At 42.0% G+C, this 21,307-nt stretch overlaps 1 protein-coding gene across 2 annotated transcripts; it reads left to right on the forward strand.

The window, feature by feature from the left end:
• inpp5jb (inositol polyphosphate-5-phosphatase Jb) lies at window positions 1–20,386 on the forward strand. Of its 2 annotated transcripts, none has more exons than XM_037777723.1 (13): window positions 1–627; window positions 6,529–7,064; window positions 9,265–9,372; window positions 9,601–9,709; window positions 12,096–12,212; window positions 14,068–14,243; window positions 14,401–14,512; window positions 14,974–15,083; window positions 15,292–15,499; window positions 16,597–16,734; window positions 16,845–16,928; window positions 17,019–17,123; window positions 17,318–20,386. In XM_037777723.1, exons 2-13 carry the CDS (start codon window positions 6,541–6,543, stop codon window positions 17,669–17,671), a joined length of 2,145 nt encoding a protein of 714 aa, XP_037633651.1. In that variant the 5' UTR covers window positions 1–627; window positions 6,529–6,540; the 3' UTR covers window positions 17,672–20,386. The 2 variants fall into 2 exon arrangements, with proteins under 2 accessions (XP_037633651.1, XP_037633649.1); XM_037777721.1 differs by having other exon boundaries at window positions 4–618.
• The last annotated feature ends 921 nt before the right edge of the window (window positions 20,387–21,307 follow it).

Here is a 21,307-nt window from a genome sequence, read left to right on the forward strand (position 1 = left end):
TCTCCACTGTTGAATAGTTAATAGGTAATTTGGCTCGCGCCCTAACATAGGCTAACGGTTGTTGTTGTTATGGAAACTGGTGTCGAGAGATAACTGCTCGCAACCGGAAGCCATGTTTGTTATGTGTGTTTGCCGTGTTTCCTGTCTAGCTGCTGCAGCTCTGTGAGCGCCGGTGACTGTAATCAAGCTGTGGCTGCTGGTTTACGGAAGCTCTCTCTCTCGCTTTCGCTCTCTCACGCCTTGTTTTAATTTGAAGGGCACGGAGGAAGCCACACAGGACCAACACACACAGCCTGTGTCTTTAAGGAGGAGACATTAGTGTTAGTGAGATGTAGCCTGCCTGGCAAAATCTCTCGCCTGCATCGCTTCGAGCCCACCTGCTCCTCCTCCTCCTCTTCCTCCTCCTCCTCTCTGTCATCTCCTCGCCGAGGAAGGAAGGAAGGAAGGCTGCTGGGATGCCGATGCTTTCATCTGGGAGGCGACAGGAGAGGAAAGTTCAGTGTGTTTTCGGTTAACGGTTCACTTCTTCTTCCATCCTCCACCGAGGCTGACCGAGACTGCTACAACATCTGTATCCATCTGCTGTTAAAACCTCTCAACACAGAAGAACCGACACAGGTAAAGAAGGTGATGATTAATGACTATGAATCACTACTAGTGGTGGTGGATGTGGGTGACAGCAGAAAAACATCAATACAGGAAATAATGTTGTTTACTTCAGTGTCATCCTGACATCACCTGTGCCAGCTGATCCTCACACTGTGCATGTGTTATATTGATATACTGTGGGTGGTCATTGATGCATGTGTGTTTACAACCTAAAACCATAATAATTAACTCAAAATTCTCACCTTTTTCAATGCTAGAGATCATGCTGATGAATCATAAACAGGCAGTTATAGTGTACACACACAGACACAAGCACTGATATTCATCTCACACACATGAATGCACACACATGCATGCACCCATGTGTCTGTGAGTTAATATCTGATGGCAAAACACTGAATTAAAATGACCTTCATCCCTCTTTTTCATCCAGACAAAACATTGTCCTTGAAGCAGGAGTGTAATTAGGCCAGATAACTGCTGTCCTCTTTCAGCCAAGACATTTCAGTCATTTCTGTCTCAGTATATGCAAATGTATGCATCTACCTGCATGGTACAAATACCAGTGTCCCGGTGCTACCCTGAAAGAGTGCAATGTAGGACTTGTGTTCTGGTGTTTACATAACAGAGTATACTAGGTGTGATGGAATTTTCCATTAATTCCTCTCTTATTGGTAGAAAGGTCAGAGTGTTTGTCAGAGTGTCCCTCTGTTGACATTATTGGGTTGGAGCCCTGTCTAGAGGAGCCACCGTTATCTGTACAGCTGTGGACCGTAGAGCCAGTCGCTAGGGCAACCAGGGTCAGAGATGCCAGAGGAATGGAGTAACTCAAAACATGATAAGGGTAAGACACTGAGCACCAGGGATGAAGGGCAGAGTTGTGAGGCCTTCATGTAGAGAGCACCTCATTGTGGAGACAATTGCTCCTTGATCAAGCTTCAATAAACCTTCTTTGTAAGACATCATCAGCTCCGGGACCTCTTCCTTCCTTTAAGTTAACTTGTGTATCAAATATTCCATCACACTAGGTATCAAATGACACATCCTGTCTCTTGGTTTTGAGCATATTTATGTGCGGTCAGAAGCTGTTCCAGATAACTAACTCAAAAGTGTGTCATTATGCTCTGCTAAAATGGTGTCAGCCATACAGTTGCATGCAATAATGTAATATAATGTGATAGCTGCTCTGAGGGAGGATTCAGCTGTAATCATAATAATCTGTTGCCACATTGGATTCCAAAACGCTGATTTTAGTCCAAATTCCCTGATTATTACTCACCTAACAGGTTTTCACAGTATACAGGAACAGCAGCTACTGTACTGTGAAGCTGCTGTTGCAATTCTTTGCACATATTTTTCATTAAAATCCAGTAACTGGACAGGAAGGAGCATGTGAGCAATGAACCGACTTCTCTATGAAATAGTGTTTTATTTCATGCAGACGTTAGCAGGCCTATTTAGCTTGCCAGTCCAAGCCCAATGGATTTATTTTTATCATCCCTAATGAGTTTTTGTCATAAACCAGATTCCTTCACAGACAGATTACGTTGGACTGAATGAAAATCTTTATCCCAATTACTTGACATTGTGCAATGTATGCATGTCAATTATTTGGTGAACCAGATGCTGCTTTTGCGTCTGATAACAACATGGTGACTCCTCTACGGTGAGGCCTTTTAAGCAGAATGAAGTGAATGTTTCCATTTGGCTGATTTCTATAATCGTTAACTGACAGAATCGGAAATTGCAATTTAACTATATAATTTTGCAGTGCAGACATTATACTCTGTGGTCAGCACATGTCTTCAGTGTTCGACTGTAAAAGCAGAATCACTCTGACATCCTACAGCCTCGGCTGTGACCTGATCAGAAAGACGAGGCCCCCTGGATACAGGGGAGTGATACTCAGTGGCGCTAGGACCTGGAGGAGCCGTTTACAGCTGTGGCAGCAGCTGGCCGAGTCATTTCTGTCCGGGTCATCATTAGTATCCCTGTCACAGGGGCATATGGCCCTGGAGGCCCCGAACACCAACACTCTGCTTGGCTGTAATTTCAACAGAGGGGAGCAAAATGTGATCAACGTTATGGCTGGAATCACTGGAGAGAGAGCCGAGGATTTAAGATAAATAAGTGAGGATATAGATGACTTCCTTTTAGATTAACCCCTAAAGAAGGAAGACATGAACGGACTCGGTCATCCAAAACTATCTGTGTTGTCAAATAATCCCACCAGAGGAGCCAAGAAGGCTGGCTGGAGCCTGATGTTTGGGTTTCACTACATCCTTCCTGGCTCTCTCAGCTCTCCCCCCCCCTCAGGAGGGCACATGTAAACACCATGACACATTTGTTGTTATCAAATCATTCCAGTCTCTCCTCGGTGAACGTGAGTGGAATAAAAAGCGGTAGTCTGTCGTCACTGTTCTCGTAATGACAAAAAATTAACTCTTGCTCTGTCATACATTAAGAAAATTAACATTTTTTTTGGTGTAAAACTGTCTCTGCATGTGCCATTTCCATCTCATGTTTTAGTATTTCCTTCTTTCATTATCATCTCCGCTAAGTTCTGCTATTTTTCTCATACATGGTTTGAACATGTTCAGTTTTTTTTTCCCCATGTTCCCGAGCACATTATCACTGATTATGATCAATGTCCGGTTGTTATGGCCGCTGGGACTGTGGCGTGTTGACGTCATTGATAGTGACTGTGAGGTGGTTGGCTGATGGAAACAATACAGAGCACGTCGCTGGAGGAGCACAAGTGTCACCTCGGAGCGCAGGGGGTGGAATAAAAGAGGAAAGGAATGGAGAGATTTTAGGTCGGGAATAGTGTGTAGGCGCTCAGCTTGATGTGAAAGGAAAAATATAGGATGGGAAATTGACGGTGGTGGTGGTGTAGCAATTCAATGGCCATGCAGTGAAGCTGGAACAACAGAGTCTGGGAGAAGATGAGGAGAGAGAAAGGATTAGAGAAACAGGACGATAAGAGAAAGAGAGGGGGGATTAAAGCTTGGAAAAATAGACAGTGCCAGAGGGAAGTGTGAGAGGATCAATTTAGAGACATTCTGCAAAGAGACACAGTGTTGGGCGCTGAATGGGCTGTCTCGCTCGGCTCTCCCTTGGCTCGTTTTGCACCCACCCACTCCCACGTGTTCCCCTTCCATCCTCCTCCAACACTCCCCCCGCTAAATGCCATACATGGACCATAGGAATACATTATGCCCAGCCAGGCTCCAGGTCATTGGTGGACTGAGAGACCAGCATGTTTCTGGGCACATGTGGCGGCCCTCCTCTCGGCGTGTAAATCACGGCCTCCCGTCTCTTCAAGGTCATGTGAATAATTACGAGAGAGCTCTGTTGTTTCTCTGTCCCCAGAGCAGATAACTCTGTCTCCCTACTGACCAAAAATATGTCCCTAACGTACAGGACCTCATTTCAAGCATGTAGAGAATATAATGGGTTAATGGCTGCCATGATTTGGCTGTGCACCACCTGATAACGAAATACTATGTGTCCTTTCACCCTCATAAAAGAGTGAGACATTTTTTCGGTCCTTTCTCACGTGTTTTACTCCTACCATCACTGACGGATGGATCTGGGTCGGGCTGACACAGTTTTGTGCCCAAATCAGCTCTTTTTGAGGATCAGATATGACCACAAGCACAAGACCATGTCCCCATCTACTATATGTGGCTGTTTTTTTGTTTTTGTTTTAACATTCGAGCAGTCTTGGCTTGTTTTTATTTTGGTGTCATCTTTGGTGATGAACAATTTATGAACTATAGTGTGACTAATATATATATATATTTTTAGGACTGCAAAATTAAAGCTGAAGTAGGTGAGATTGGAGCCAATATGATAAAAAAAAGTCATTTTTATTAAACTTAACTTATCATATTGATTGTTTAGCTGTAAAATGATAAAGCCATGTTGAGATAAGTTGAGGAAATACCAAGCACCGCCCACCAGCCGGAGTAAACTTTCTCATTTTACAGCTAAACAGTACACTACAAGATGTTTCTGGAAACATCTGAGGCGAGAAATAGGCATTGCAGTAACAGAATATTGATTCATATTTGATCAGCGCTGCCTAGTTTGACCGTTTGGTTGAAGTTTGTGAGTGATTGACAGCTGCCTCAGCCAATAGGAACGCTCTCTCTGAAATGACCTGTGATTGGCCAAAGTCTCACATCACGGGCTAGATTATTTAAAGCCTGAAAACAGAGCCATGAGGAGGTGCAGAAGTCTACTTTCATCATCATCAAAAATCATCATTCCCTCTAGTTTTGCAAATCATATCGCAATTGCAGTATCAGTCAAAATAATCGCAATTAGATATTTTTTCAAAATTGTTCAGTCCTATTTTTTTCCATTAATTGTATGGCCATATTTTTCCATGGAAGTTTGAATTTGAAGTGGCACTCTAATTTTTGACCAGTTCATTGACGCAGTTGCCTCTGATGTAAAATGCTTCACATGTTTTGCATTTAGATCAGACGTTTTTAAATGTAACTGGGTATCTTAAATTGCTGTTGTGTACTATCAATCAGCAATAGAGAAAAGCAAAGCAGTCATTTATTCACGCAATACTTGAAAGGATTGGGTTTAAATTGCTCCTTTATTTCTGTCCTCCTCTGCTCTTTGTGTCTGTCTGATCTCTTTGCAGCTCCCTCTCTCTGTGTTGTTGTTTATTTCCGTGCTGTTGACTTTTGCTGTTCTGGACCGTGCAGCGGTTCCTCGTGTTAGTGTGTGGCAGGTGCTCTGAGCTGATATGAACTGACTGAGCATCTCCCTGGTTACTGGAGGACTGGCGGGCTGCTTAGTAGAGAGGATGATAAACTGTGTCCGGGCTTGTTTTTCGCCAAATCTCCCATCCAAAAGCTCTAAGAGGTTACGACAGCAGGAGAATACGTCTCTCCTTGTCTTTTCCTGCTCTCTAGATGATATTTTTTTGTATTCTGGTTTTTCAAATGCTTTCTTCTATTAATACGTGCAGCTGTATTCATCTGTTTTCAAGGCCATGAGGAGGCAGGTAATTGAAACATCACGATGGTGGGAGCCTGGATGACTCACTCCGTTGTCCTGCTGGGTCAATAGGGTCTTATGACAGTCCTGCACTCATCAGCTGAATTGACTTGTTATTTATGAAAGAGGCTGCATGTCGTGCTGTCCAGTGTTTCAGTGGTAGAAATCTTCTCTGTACCTTCTTAGCTACTTTTTTAATTCATTTTCCTAATACATTTTGTCCTATTTTTATAGCCACAGAGGTCCTGACATGAATCCCTCCATATAATTCTGATGCTACACAAGAATGTTATCTTCAGGGTTAGTTTAGTTTTGTACCGATGCTAGGGATGCACCGATCCAACTTTTTCAGTCCCAATATTGATACAGATATCGATAACTGGGCTTTGGTTATCAGCCGATACCGAGTATCAATCCCATACCAGTGTTTAAATGCAGTGTATGCCTCACTGTGTGGAAGTGACTGGGATCATTCTTTTATGTTTAAGGCAACAACAGGTTTGACTTAACTTTGTAAAACAAAATATAACAAATAAATACATAGATATACATTTAGTGAATTGTTATTTATTATTAAAATAATAAATCGTACACCAGCAACTTGGCAAAAAAAATCTTCAAAACTAACAGTAATTACAATTCAAGTGTAAAATTTTTGAATGCGGGAACTAATTGGTCAAAACGGCATTCAAATAATTGAAGTGAATAGATCGGCCCCATTGTCACCGATATCCGATCAAGCTATTTGAGTCAGTATCGGCCCGATATCAGATCCAGTATTGGTATCGGTGCATCCCTAATTAATGCTCTGGATAAGTATGAGTTAAATTCCTTGAAATGCAAACATAATGTGCATCTTGCAAGTGGAAACATTTCTATTCTTTTTCTTTGTCACAGAAATCTTAAGAAATGGACGGAGGTAATCCGAACCAAAGCCAGACACAAGAAGACGACCCAAAGGGAGCATCAGAAGCTTTAACAACAACAACTCCAGCTCTGCCATCAGATCCAGCGGCTCCAGCCACAGATCCCACCGCTGGCCAGCCTGCAGCTCCTTCCAGGCCTCGACGGCCCCAGAGGAGTGCCAGGGTAGAGGGCTCTGTAGACATCTCCGAACCCAGAGCTGAGCCCAGAGCTGAGCCCAGAGCTGAACCCGCCCCAGTGGCTCCCCAGGACCAGTGCACTCCTGATGGCGCTGTGGCCAGTCGCCCCAAACCCTCGCGCCCCGGAGCAGTCAAACCCTTAGGAGAATGCACCGGGCCCAGCATTAAGGCTGGTCCTAAAGGATCGGGCCACCACCCGGTCAGGGCTGCTTCAGTCCCCCACGCGCCTGCCAGCAGGCCTATGGCTCCTCACCTGAACCCTCAGTCACAGAGAGCCCTCTCTGTAGCAGGTACAGCCGACACGCCGGCCCAGGCTGTGGAAGACTTCAGGCAAGTTCCCGCATCCGTGTGTCCCAACGTTCATGTCTCAGCATGTCTTCGCCTTTCATTCCCACACAGCTGAGAGAAACAAGCTTGGCACACATAGCATTTATTAACGTACACTGACAGTCACTGCAAGGCTACATGATTAGAGTGAGCATGTAGCCACATTGTGGCTAAGTCTAAGTCAAGTAATTATTTCGTAATAATATCAATATCCCAATTGATGTCAGGATACATGGGTTGCATTTAGTGTATTTCTAAATTACATAATCTGATCCATTTTAGGGACTATTACGCTTCCATGTTTTCAGTTAAATGGCCTGTGTAAGGTTTGTGTCTTTCTTTCCTACTGGAGGTTCCCTCTTTTCTCTGGGTGTGTCTCTAACCACTCCCTTGCTTAGTAGGTAGTGAATCACTGTAAAGTAAACTGGATTCCTGGAACTGATTAGGTTGCAAAATAATGGGAACCTTTTTGTGTCGCAGCACAGGAAACTTGAATGATTGAACTGTGATTTAATGTCATGTACTGTTAATCAACAAGAAAACTTGCAAACCTAAATACCATGTATGCAGTTGTATCAGCTACAGCATGCCGTGGCTGTGAGAAGGGTCTGCTGGAAGTGGAAGGTTAACGATAACACTGCGCGCATAGTGAGCTCTCTGCTTTTTATAGAACATTTTTGGAATTGTCTTGGGAGCTGAACCTCAAGTGCTCTGGAACAACTGTGACATCGGCCCTTAAATGTCCTGTGCCTTTGGCCAGTAAATAGAGAGGAGCTTCGTGTTCATTCACATGTTTCATTTGGGGAATTATTCAATAGCTTCCCCGCAAATACATTATAACTACTGCACAGAATTTAATTCCATCCATTTTCTGAACTGCTTGTCCCGTTCAGGGTTGCAGGTGGCTGGAGCCTGTCCCAGTGATAAACACTGACAGGTTTATCAGAGAGCCAACATACTGTATTTATACAGACAAACACACCCTCATGTTCACACTTATATGGCTGATTTAGAATTTACCTAACTTACATGTCTTCAGACTGGTCCAGAGTCAGCTTGGCTTTCAGAGCCAGCGGATTTGAAGCCAGGACTTCTTTTTTTTAAGTGACATTTTTAACTGCTGAACTGCCCAATATATAAAATCACATTGCATGAATTAAAAACATACAAGGTGTGAATACAATTCCTTATACAACCTCTGGTTTGCACCGATACTGTCTGCCCTGATTAATGGTGATAATTAACCTAATGGAAACAGTAGCTGCTGGAAGTCAACACAGTCAGTTTGTACTCAGTTTTGTAATGTATGTTGTTTTTATTTAATATTAATATTGTCCTCCTAATTAATTACATTTAGGGCTGTTAATCGATTAAAATATTTAATTGCGATGAATCTCAAATTAATCACACATTTTTTTTATCTGTTCAAAATGTACCTTAAAGGGAGATTTGTCAAGTATTTAATACTTTTACCAACATGGGAGTGGGCAAATATTATTACTTCATGCAAATTTATGTATATATTTATTATTGGAAATCAATTAACCATTAACAATTGTCCAGAAACCCTCACAGGTACTGCATTTAGCATAAAAATTATGCTTAAATCACAACATGGCAACCTCAAGCCCAACAGGCAACAACAGCTGTCAGTGTGTCAGTGTGCTGACTTCACTATGACTTGCCCCAAACTGCATGTGATTATCATAAAGTGGGCATGTCTGTAAAGAGGAGACTCATTGGTACCCATAGAACCCATTTTGTCGTACCCATGTCTGTATGTACGGACGTACGTATGTAGGTCCATCTGGTCCATTCTCGTCAACACGATATCTCAGGAACGCTTGTAGGGAATTTCTTCAAGTTAGGAACAAACATCCACTTGGATTCAAAGGTCATAGGTCAAGGTCATTGCAACCTCACAATTCAAGTTTTTGGCCATAACTCAAGAATTCATATGCTAATTATGACAATTTCACACAAATGTCTAACAGGTTAAAATGATGACGTGGTGACATTTTGGACAGAAATGGATGTAAACTGTAACTTGACTGGTTGGCGGAGGCATACAACCAAGAGGGGGTAATTCTGGTTATTAATACAAGGGTTGTGCTGTCTCACTCAGCGTCTGGATGTTAAGACCCTGAAGTGTGTAGGAGATGAGAGTTTATAAGAGATATTACCTAACATGCTTTTCCAACAGGCTGCACATCATCACTTGGAACGTGGGTTCGGCCACGCCACCTGATGACATCACCTCCTTGCTGGGGCTAAACGTGGGTGATGGAAACACAGACATGTACATTATCGGGTGAGTGTTTTGTGATGCGGTGTCCATTTAAGTACGCTCTTTCCTACATTGACACTTTAAACAATGTCACTAATGAGCAGTCAGTTCTGAACCACAGTGATGTCTCTCTTCTTATGGCTCCATCTATTAATCCACCATTACATTATCAAAGCTCCCACTCATCAGTTCCTCTTACATCTCTGTCGGCTGTTGACCCCTGCGTGTTGCCGTGTGTCATTTTTCTTCAAGGCTGCAGGAAGTGAACTCAATGATTAACAAAAGGCTGAAAGATGTCCTCTTCACAGACCAGTGGAGCGAAGTCTGCATGGAGAGACTCAGCCCCTTCGGTTACGTACTGGTCAGTAATGGCTTTTATTATCAACACATATGCACGCACTCATAGTAAAATGCTAAACAGCTTAGATTCATGCGCACTGCATGGTCGCTGATGAGATCTCTGCTTCTCCGCTGCTGTTTCGGCTCATTTTGTTCCCTGAGCAACGGATGGGGTGATAATTCATAACAGGCGTGTAATGTCAGTGTATCTGCTGTCTTCCGCTGTCTGCCAAGCTCATAACGCGAAGTCCAGCTTTCACTGTCTCTCGGTCTCCCTTCGGTGGGCCTTAGTGATTGCATACCTTCCCCTTTTTCTCTTTCTTACTATTTCACAATGCCTCCACATATATGGGAACATAGTATACTAAGAAATACAATAGGTTTCAGGTAATGCCCATATTGAATCGGATGTAGCAAATACTTCTTAACATGTATTCCATACATAACACATTAAAAACTGGTAATAGAAATCGCCAAATGTCTATATTCTCAAGAGCTGTCGTGTGTGTTGGTATCTTCCAGGTTGTATGTTTTTTAGGGCGCATACCGCAGCTGTGGTCGGTGTTCGTCTGGCTGCATGTGAAGCGATGCTTGGCTTTGTTGGCATGGTGAGCCAGAGAGCGTGAATCAGCTGTCGAGCTGAAAGAGCTAGACAAATGTCTCCCAGGATGCTGTTTTATTTTTGGACCACGTTGTTGTCAGTGTTGATGGGCCTCTGACAGTGAGACTGATGCTGCCCCCCAGCTACGTCATGGTCTGCTACGTTCGCTTAAACCTCGTTAAAATCATTTCCACGTGACCTTTTTGTGTACTTCATGTGGATATTAATGCTGCGAACAGGTTAGTTGGAGTTTGTCTTAAGCAGAGGGAGATGCGTGGTGTTGTCAGTAAGAATCTGTCTAGTCATGACATGGTGGACAGACGCGTAGTAACGAGACACCCCATCGGTTCTTTCTGCTCCGAGACAGTCAGCTCACCATTGTCAGGTTCAAACTGTAACTGCTGCAATCACAGGAAAGCTTACTGCAGAAAGACAGAGCCAACAGGACATTATTTCTGGCTGACATGAGGAGATGCAGAAGTCTAGTTTTCTCTCAGAACACTTGAATTACAATATGCTGAAGGGTTATTATGGAATTTTTGCCCAATGATGCCGAAAATATACTGCCTACCACAGTGTTTAAGTAATTACCACGTAATTTAAAAGACTTGTTAAGCAAGCCCATATGTCAATAAATCAATCTAACTTTAGGTTTCTTTAAAAATCCAGCAAATGATGTCTAATGTACATATTGTGTAATGAACAGTCTTTAGTCATGTGTGTGCTACACAAGGTCAAACATACACCGCTGTGCACTCTCTATCTCTCTCTCACTCACTCACTCACTCACTCACTCACTCACACACACACTTGTCTTTGGGCTTAAATGTCTTTTCTCTTGGAAGCCTAAATGTAGCATGGCAGCCTTCAGGAGCTCTCCCAATGTTCACTGATGTTGATAAGAAATGCTTTTTCAACCACAGTGCGTGCAGGCAAAGGTGTGTTCACTCAGACGTTACACACAGATACACACATTCATTGTCTGTGTCCACACACGTACCAAAAATAAAGTCAGTCCATGTTACGGTTCAGTTAGAATCCATTACGCAACAAAGTTGTTCCAATAGCCGGTTAGTATACAAGCGAGCGGGTCTTATGTCACGTGCAAAGATGTGTGCCTCCATTACTGCCCACAGGGCATTTCAGGCGGGGTGTGATCGTGCTTCTTCGGCCTACAGTTGGGGGTTGGGATGTGTGGACCACTGGAGGAAGGGAGGGGGAGGGGTGAACATAAATATCTGGTGAGGGGCTCGACATTGTTCCGCAATGCACGTGTCTTATTCTTGTGCTGTACAAAAATAAGTGCACTTCTTTTTTTAAACCAGTGGTGCACAAATGTCAAAATCTGCATCTCATTATGTAGCAGAACAAGTGCGTTTGAGATGGTGGTGGAGGGCTTGGAGAAAGGAGAGGTCTGACCATCAAGTGCCTACAGCGTGTACATCACGTTTCCGCCACAGAGTGGTTTGTTGCCACAGCGAGGGTAGACCACAAGCTATGGCCTCCTTAATGTGCAGCGCTTCATGTAAAGTAGTGGGAGAGCTGGGCTGCTGGCTCCTGCAGGCAGAAATGGAAATGCAAAAGGGTAGAAAGAGGACGGAGTGGAAGTGAAGCAGAGCGGCAGAAATGGACGGACAGCAAAGCCGGACTCAGCTCAGAGAATTTGTTTATTGAAATTTTAGTGCAAGATATTTATGATATTACCCTGAACTTTATAGCTGCTTTCTCTTCAGAATTATTCAAAGTGCCTCCTCATAACTCTATTCATGTCATCCTGTCCGTCTCTCTTCACTTATCTGTCCCTCAGGTGACCTCCCAGAGGATGCAAGGTTTGCTGTTGCTGGTCTTCGCCAAATACTTCCATCTGCCCTTCCTCCGCGGAGTACAGACTGAGACCACCCGCACCGGCCTGGGGGGTTACTGGGTGAGATGGCTACCGACACCATTCTGTCATCAGCGCTGTGTTATCATGGACATTTCACACATGATGGAAGCCTAGCTGTACATAGGACGACATCCCTGTAGGAATGACTACATTTGCATTACTGATACCCTGATAGAGACTAACACACTTCTTTTGCTTTTATCCAGTCTTGTTACTTGATAGTCAAATGCTGTTCCATCCAGTTTTATGAGAATATAGACCAGTGCTCTTTTAACCATCTGAGCCAGACTGTCTTTCAAAGGAACAGAGTGAAGGTACAGGAAGGAGGCTAAATAACGTTACGAAGTTTGGCTAACTTTTGGCGAGGAAAAACTGGCACAGACGTTTTCAAAGGGGTTCTTTGACCTCTGACCTCAAGATATGTGAATGAAAAATGGGTTCTATGTGTACCCACGAGTCTCCCCTTTACAGACATGCCCACTTTATGATAATTGTATGCAGTTTTTTGCATGCAGTATAAATGTGTTATTTTTGCCTATTCTATTCAGGTGTATTTGAATAAAACTGCATACTGGGGTCCCTAAACAGTCTTGGAGTTGCATAAATTGGGTGTCACTTTAAAGCTGAGACTCTTATGGATCCAATGAGCCCAGTTGTTTTCATGTGTGATGATGTTAGTCCCCATAATGGCCATTTCATATAGTGAGACCATTCTTTGAAATTTGACCTCACTGTATAAAATGACCTGTGGTGACCTCTACGATAATCACAGCCTCATGAAACTTTACAGCCACAAACTAGTGACCTAGAGCATTCAGAGGATGGGTGGCTTTTACTAGGTAGATTAACAATAAGGGGGTTTCTGAGCAGTTTCCAGAACAGAAGTGCTCACCATCCAATTGCTGGAAAATATAATTCTTGCAGAAATTCCCGAATGTCAAAAGTTTTTTTATACCAAATCACAGCATGGCTTTTACTATGATGGTACTCGAGGTCTTGGTGTCTTAATGTGGTATTTAAGAAGGATTATTAATCATTTTTATCAATTCTCAAGTGGAAAAAATTGTTAAATTTAGCATCAAATCTGTGTAACAAGTTGTATCAACCCCAAAATTGCTGTAACAACTTATGAGACATACGTGAGCATGATTAATCAATTAATTAATTCATGTTTATTTCTAATTTATGGCTAGAACAACTTGACACCCAGTGCTGCGCTGCATCTCAAATTAATCTTCAGGTTCCCAGCTTTCTTTTATGTGACATCTACTGTTGACCTGCTATCTCCCCCTAAAGACCCCCTGTACCCTCCTGAAAAAGACAAAGACACGATCTGTTATGGGTCTCAGAGGGTTCAACAGGTAAAAAAAGATGTTTGCTACGATATGTTACTAAAAGAAAATTACATGCTCAAACGCAAAACTAAGATCCTGTTCACTGAAAAGTTATGTAGCACTCAGTTTTATGTAAAATCCTCCGTGTATGAACTCAGACAGGCGTCAGCACATTCTGCAGATTTTACACTGAAACATCTTTTGTGTTTTAGTGAGTCAAAGCAGTCGGGAGAACAGCGGGAAGAAATTTGCAGACTCATCCTGTCCCCATGCTGTGCACTTTACTGGTAGCATTAAATATGGATGACGTTCTTCACCGGTCATTAATGAGTAAACTTGCTGTTTGTCTGTGACACATGCAACACTCAATACAGTGAGAAGACTGACGGACCAGTCGCTGACTTTAAGCACTTTTTTTTAATTATTGACGATAGTCATTTAAGTCATTCATTTAATTTTGCTTCCAGAGATAATTAATACAACAGCTTTCTTCCTCTTTGTGTGCCTTCCTCTCTTATTATTCTTTTATTTAACCTGACTTGTGCTTGTTGGTGTTACAGGGGAATAAAGGTGGTGTGAGCGCCCGCATGTCAGCGTTCGGCCACACCATCTGCTTCCTCAACTGCCACCTGCCGGCTCACATGGAAAACTCAGATCAGCGCATGGAGGACTTCGAGAGCATCCTGCAGCAGCAGCAGTTTGAGGGCCAGGCCGCCACCGGGGTTCTTGACCATGAGTAAGTCAGCACAACCTTTGCACTCTGATATATCTGTGACAAACAAGCTCAAAGAATAGGTTTTCTCCATTTTATATGACGGAAATGGAGTCACAATCAGCATCACAAAAGTACTTATGTACTTGCACTTTAAATGAAATTACTCATTTTTTCACAGTGTGGTGTTCTGGTTTGGAGATCTCAATTTTCGCATTGATGACCTGGATATGCAAGTGGTGAAATCAGCCATCGATAACAACAAGTATCTAGTGTTGTTAGAAAAGGATCAGGTAAAAGATAAAGGTTGTTTTATGTACTGTGTAAAGATAGAAGACTGTGAAATTGAACTCCTCTGCATGTGGTCTTCCTGGCAAGCTCCTCTGTATTCATAGCAACGTTTGATTTAATTTTTTATTTTATAAAGAACAAAATTAGTCTATACATTGAAATCTTATCCAGACTTATTTTCTAAAAAGCTGTGCTTTATAAAATATATATTTCTTTCTAAGAATTTGAATCTAAAACTTTAGATCAGAGTTCTTATGAAGACATTTCAATAGCTAAAATTGCGTTAAAATGTCATGAAGTATGTGATAAAAACTCTTGTCTTGTGTCTGGTGGACTGTGCATCACCTACTGTGTAGGTGATGCCACTAGAGGGCAATAGAGAAACACACTATCTTCCAACAGGAGTTGTCAGGTCATTCAGTGCCAACCATTGAGTGATGTCTACTAAATCTCACTGTTACAGCTCAATATGGCCAAAGACAGTGAGACAGTGTTGGAGGGTTTCCAAGAGGGGCCGCTGAAGTTTCCTCCGACCTACAAGTTTGATGTTGGAACGGATACATACGACACGAGGTTGGTAATGCCAGAGGTGTTGTGAATTTCTAGGCCACTGACCAGATAACTCAGAGCCCAGCTCAGTAATACGTATACTCCGCTCTCTGAAAGGTCCTCACTAGCCGGGGGGAGCATGATCGTGTCTCTTTTTTCTCCATGTACTGATTTTAAACAAGTTGGTATTTTGTTCTCTTGCTGCATCTCTCTCTTTCCTTTCCCCACCCAGTGGGAAGAAGCGTAAACCAGCTTGGACCGACCGGATCCTGTGGCGCATGAGAGCCACCGCTACTGCCAGCGCTGCTCTCAGCGCAGGGAAGCGTGGCTCCAATTCGGGGCTGACCAGTGGGACCAAAGTGACGCAGCACTACTATCGAAGTCACATGGAATACACCGTCAGTGACCACAAACCAGTCTCCTCCATCTTTACCATGCAGGTGAGACACATCAGGGTACTTTGAAAAGATGACTTAAGGCTTGTATCTTTGAAATCTTTCGATACTGATGCTAATACAATAATTAAATACTTAGTTTCTATAACAATACCAAAACAATACTAGTTTCAGTATACTAGTCGGCCGCCATGTTTCTACAAAACGGACAATTCAAACACTGTTCTGGTTAGGGCCATTTGTGTTTTCACTAGGGCTGTCAATTGATTAAAATATTTAATTATGATTAATCGCATGATTGTCCATAGTTAATCTTGATGAATCTCAAATTAATCACACATTTTTTATCTGTTCAAAATGTACCTTAAAGGGAGATTTGTCAAGTATTTAATACTCTTATCAACATGGGACAAAGTCAGTGTGCTGACTTGACTGTGACTTGCCCCAAACTGCATGTGATTATCATAAAGTGGGCATGTCTGTAAAGGGGAGACTCGTGGGTACCCATAGAACCCATTTTCATTCGCATATCTTGAGGTCAGAGGTCAAGGAACCCCTTTGAAAATGGCCATGCCAGTTTTTCCTCGCCAAAATTTAGCATAAGTTTGGAGCATTTTTTAGCCTCCTTCATGACCAGCAAGGTGATATGGTTGGTACTAATGGATTCCTTAGGTTTTATAGTTTCATATGATACCAGTATCTTCACTCCAGCTTGAAAACTGAGCCCGCTACAAAAAGAAATTAGTTGCGTTAAAACGTATTTGCGTTAACGCATTATTATTGAGTTAACTTTGACAGCCCTAGTTTTCACGTTTTTGTGTCGACCACCGTAGTTCTCCTTTCCGCTTGGCCCACGGGAGAAGTTTCAGTTGGTTGCAATCTGCAACCTCACCACTAGATGCCACCAGATCCTACAGACTGCTCGTTTAAACTCAAAACTAAAGTAAAGTAAAATAAGTCTAAAGTTAGCAAAGTTATGATTTTAATCCGGAAACTTCTTCTCAGCTGCTTTTGATAATTGATGCTGTGGACACATTTCGATCAGTGCTGAGGTTCGATAATCAGCCCTCGTTATCATTTATCAAGACACTTTACAGTATTTTTGCACTGCACTACATGTTTATGGTAATTGTTCTTTGTAGTTCCCGTACAAGGTGGATGTTCCCCTGGTCACTATCATGGTGGAGGATGAGTGGAATAGTATTGAAGATGCCATAGCCAGATTCAAACTGGTGCCCAACTACCCTCGCAGCTCCTGGGACTGGATCGGACTGTACAAGGTAAATAGTCTCACCTTTACTGGTCAAATAATGTGTTACATCTGAAGAATCAGCAAGTCATCAGATATTAACAAATATTTCTGTGCATTACCAATTCACCCCCCCCTCAGGTGGGTTTCAAGCACCATAAGGACTATGTGGGATATGTTTGGGCCAAGCAAGATGAAGCTGACTTTACTCGACAAGAACATCAGGTGATCTGGTTGCGTGCTGAACTCTCTCCAGAGATCATTTTCTTTCACATTTAATAGATGTTAGACTAACTGCTGTTGACCATTTTCCAGGTAACCTTTACTGAGGAGGAATTGCCCAAAGGCTCAGGGGACTTTATCTTGGGTTACTATAGCAACAACATGAGCACCCTTGTGGGCGTCACGGAGCCATTTCAGGTAATCATGGCACTCTGGCACTGCTCTCTTGAGGTTAAATGCATTAGGGACATTACATCTGTTGTATGCTATCAATGCAGGTGTTCCCTTTTGCATCTTAACACTTTTCGTTACCTTTACCAACATTTTGCTGCTCTTTCTCCATATCCAATCTCCTACATCCCACTCTTATCATCTGTTTCATCCATCTTCAGATCCAGCTTCCCACTACAGGTCTTGAGGACGCCAGTTCTTCAGACAGCTCTGACTTCAGTTCAGAGGATGACAGCACTGTTGTCCTCGTGAAGACGAGGTCCCGCAGTCCCAGTCCACGCAAGGCCAAGCACCACAACCGTGGCAGTCGCAGCCGCTCTGGCAGCCGCACTGGCAGCCACACTGGCAGCCCCGCACGGGCCAAAATCAAAGTGCGCAACGTCGCTGATGGTTCTCCATCCATCACCACCACAACAGCCGAGAGTGAGTCCACAGGACGTCCAGCAGAGGGCAGCAGCAGCCAGGTGTCTGCTCCTGGGGAGGAAGAAAAAGACACGGAGGGTTCAGGGGTGTGATACACAACCGAGTCCTGCTGTTATCACAGGTCACATAGCCAACTGTTGTGTCTTTTATTGAATACATCCACTACACTGTATGTTTTCTGTAGTGAAAATATGCAGTTTCTGATGCCATCCTTTTCAGGAACAGCCAACTGGTTTGTCCAGAAGGCTTACTTTGCCTTGAGTTGTTCTATTAAGCTGTGCACATTGTATATTTTTTATTTGTAAACCTCTCACTCTGTCCTGTGTTTCTTCTACCTTTGTCCGTTCTCAGGTGTGGACAGTACAGGGAGCTGACACCTTGCATTAGGAAATACTCAAGGATGTTCTGGTCATGTAGAGTAAAAGAGTGGTTACTTAATACCTTTTTAGAAACCATCTTCTCCATATACCGACAATGATTTGAAACTCTGCACTGACGTAGCAGTCATGTCAGCAGACTGCATGCAAACGACATGGAGTATGACATACTTGACACAGACATTTCTCACAGTTCACAGAGTTTGCTTTAGCTGTGGAACAATCTATTCTATCTATCAGACCAAGAGGATCATAGAGACATAGTGAAAAAAGGCTTTTTATTCCCAAAACATCCCACATAAGCATCACCAGCTCTGTCAAAAATCACTCACATTATTAGCTTCTGCAAATCTGCAAATGGAGATAGCCATGCATTTTGGCGGTATTGACCTACTCATGTGGACATTCCCTGCTTTGGAAATTCAGCGTGCATTACACAGTAACATGATACATAACACGCAGGGAGCATTTCAAATGATCCACCAATGGGAATAAAGTCCCTCCAGGCTGCATGAAAAAACAGAAAAGTGGTTGGAAACTGGGGTTCAGGGGGGCTCGGCCACCAGCCGTGGCAGCAGCACAGCACACGTCAGCTTAGAAAGTGAATGTGAGCGTAAAGGCCTTTAAATAGAGGGCCAGTGGGATGTGATGGGTGTGGGAGGATAGCTGTCAGCTAACACAGCATAGCTGTTCTTGCCAGAACTAGTTGATTAATTGTTGGCCACTAACTCTGCTTGTGGTAACATCTACAGCAATATCTGACCCAGGTAACATATACAGTATATTGCTTGGACACACATACCTTTTCATGTGAGTTAATGAGCCTTATCTAACTCTTGCTTTTCACAGCAGCAAAGTTTTGGAAATAATTTACCCAGAAATCAAAAAAAATCATATTAGGTTTTATTCCATTTTTTAATAAGTATTAAATACAAGTTTGTGCTTGATGTTTTCAACACAGAAGCAAGTAAAACTCTGATTATCAATCTGGATATCTCTGACAAATGTGAGCAGCAACTCTACTATGTAGAGCTACAACAGCGCTTAGCATTACACTGTAAGTAGTATGATACAAAGCTCCTCTATTGTGAAATATCATAATGTGATATTTCAAATCGATGAAATGGTCCTATCCAATGCTTTATTTTTTTTGTTTGATTTTCTTCAGTTCACTGTTCCTGTGTTTTCTCTTGCTCAGATCCCCCCGTACTGATTCTGGTGGTTAGATGACCGTGACAATGGTCACAGTAGTCGTGTTGCATTGTTACCGTGTGACCTCAGATGCACCATCTTAGACACTTTGTACTTTTGGGCTGTTAGCGTAGGACAGTGTATACTGTTGTAGCTGTAGGTAAGTGTGTGTGTGTGTCTGTAATCAGTTTCTGTGTGTATGTGTTTTTATGGACGTGTGTGTGGTTTGAATGTGTGTGTGTGTGTGTGTGTAGCGCTGTGAAAGTGAATGGAGCGTGGCTGTGTTTGCATGGTTTGTTGATGGACATACTGTACATTCCGGTACTGTGATTTTTGTGCCGTAAAGTGCTGTTTTTGACTCCTCTTTGTTATAATCGTGGATGTGAAAACTGTTAGAAAAACTTGGTAAGGACAGTATAAAAAAAGTTAACTTCAGTGTAAGTGTTAGGTGAAGAAAATGCAGGACAGTTATGCTTGCATCAACCTGAAATTGTTCCAATCATTTCATAGTGCATTCATGTATTTTCTTGTCATTGAAATGAAAAATCTAATGGACCTTTGTTTAGAGTAACATTAAGATTGTACGACTTTGTCCTACTTTAGGTGACTTAGATAAGTATGGTCGGTTCTGCTGTCATGACCAGTGACTATCTATTGTGAAATGTTATTGAAAAAAAAAATCTCTGTCTACAGAATGTTATTGTTTTGTAATTATGTGGCTAAAACAGAAGAAATATGTATGTAAAGGACAAATATTAAGTATGTTATAAAAGACAAAATAGGAGACAATCTATGCCACAAAGATTATTTTACTTAAATTATGTATTTATTTTCTTATTTAACTGTTAAATGAGCCTGAATTCTGCTGGCCAGTGAGGGAGCATTATTTCAATGGATATTACAGAATATTGATAATTATTTTCTTGTTCTATTAGAAAAACTATGAAGAGAGAGTCTGATTTCTCTTGTTTCCATTTAAATCCAGATGTTGCTTTTATTGTCTGAAGTGTAGATTGTTTAGTCTACGGGTCTTTGTATAATTGTGAATGAAATTGACAAAAAATATATATATAGCAAGCCTGTGAGATATTAATTGTTGGCTTATGAGAACGATTTATCTCTGTGAAATCATCTGATCGGTGAGGCGAGGAGGTTTTTTAGGGGTTGCTTGTTTTGTTCTCCAACCCAAAAATGAGTGCAACACTGTCCAAAGAAATAATATACTCCCCGTTAAATTGTGCTGTCTGTGTTTTTCCTGAGTCTCTTCATATTCATTGTGATTGCTTGAAAAATGGTTAATTACAGTGCAATCTATTGTTTTGTATGATACTTTTATATATCAGAATAAGTGAAAACATAATATACTGTAGAGTTAAATATTATTTGTTTTTCTGCTGAGAGAGTAAAAGAGAGCGCTAAAGATACAGAAACAGTGACTGAGTTTATAATGTGGGTTTACAAAGTAAATAAGAGCGATGGCCTTAAAAGATAGAAGAAGATAAAAGATGTAATTCCCAGAGAGAATGCAGTCAGTGCTGCTAAAACCTTTACTCAAATAAGTGCAGGTAATATTTACATGATGACTATAAAGGTCATTAATGCAACAACAGTGCTGTACATGCATTATCTTCAATTATTTCAAATAATTGATCTTGAACTTCAATGATTGTGAGTATTAAAGTGGACTTCCAGTCTACTATCATTCATCTTTGTACAACCATTCATCTCTTTGTGATATATTATTCCTTGCAGTAGACGTTGGTTTCTATTTTAGACTTTCTGAATAAATGTGGCCAACAGACACTACATCACATCCTGCAGAAGGCAACAGCAGGTGCATCTTGCATCATGCTGTTTGCCCTTTGAAAAGAAAGTGTCCACCCTGCAAATTCATGGTGACAAATGACTGTACCGCCCTGATGCAACACTGGTCAGGGATTGAGTTGTTTGGTGTAGTGACAATAAACAGCATAATAACATAATTAAATTAACTGACTAAAAGGGTACAAGCAGGCAATGCTAATGACCCTGTAATGCCATAAGTGTCAAGAGTTTGTTTTGTTGTATTTTCCATCAAAATTGCAAAATTGAAAGGTCTAATTTCTGTGTATAATAATATACTGTAATATCAGTATGTGTGTGTGCTGAGGGCAAACTTTG

This window comes from Sebastes umbrosus, chromosome 8, assembly GCF_015220745.1.
Source record: "Sebastes umbrosus isolate fSebUmb1 chromosome 8, fSebUmb1.pri, whole genome shotgun sequence".
Lineage (NCBI taxonomy): Eukaryota > Metazoa > Chordata > Actinopteri > Perciformes > Sebastidae > Sebastes > Sebastes umbrosus.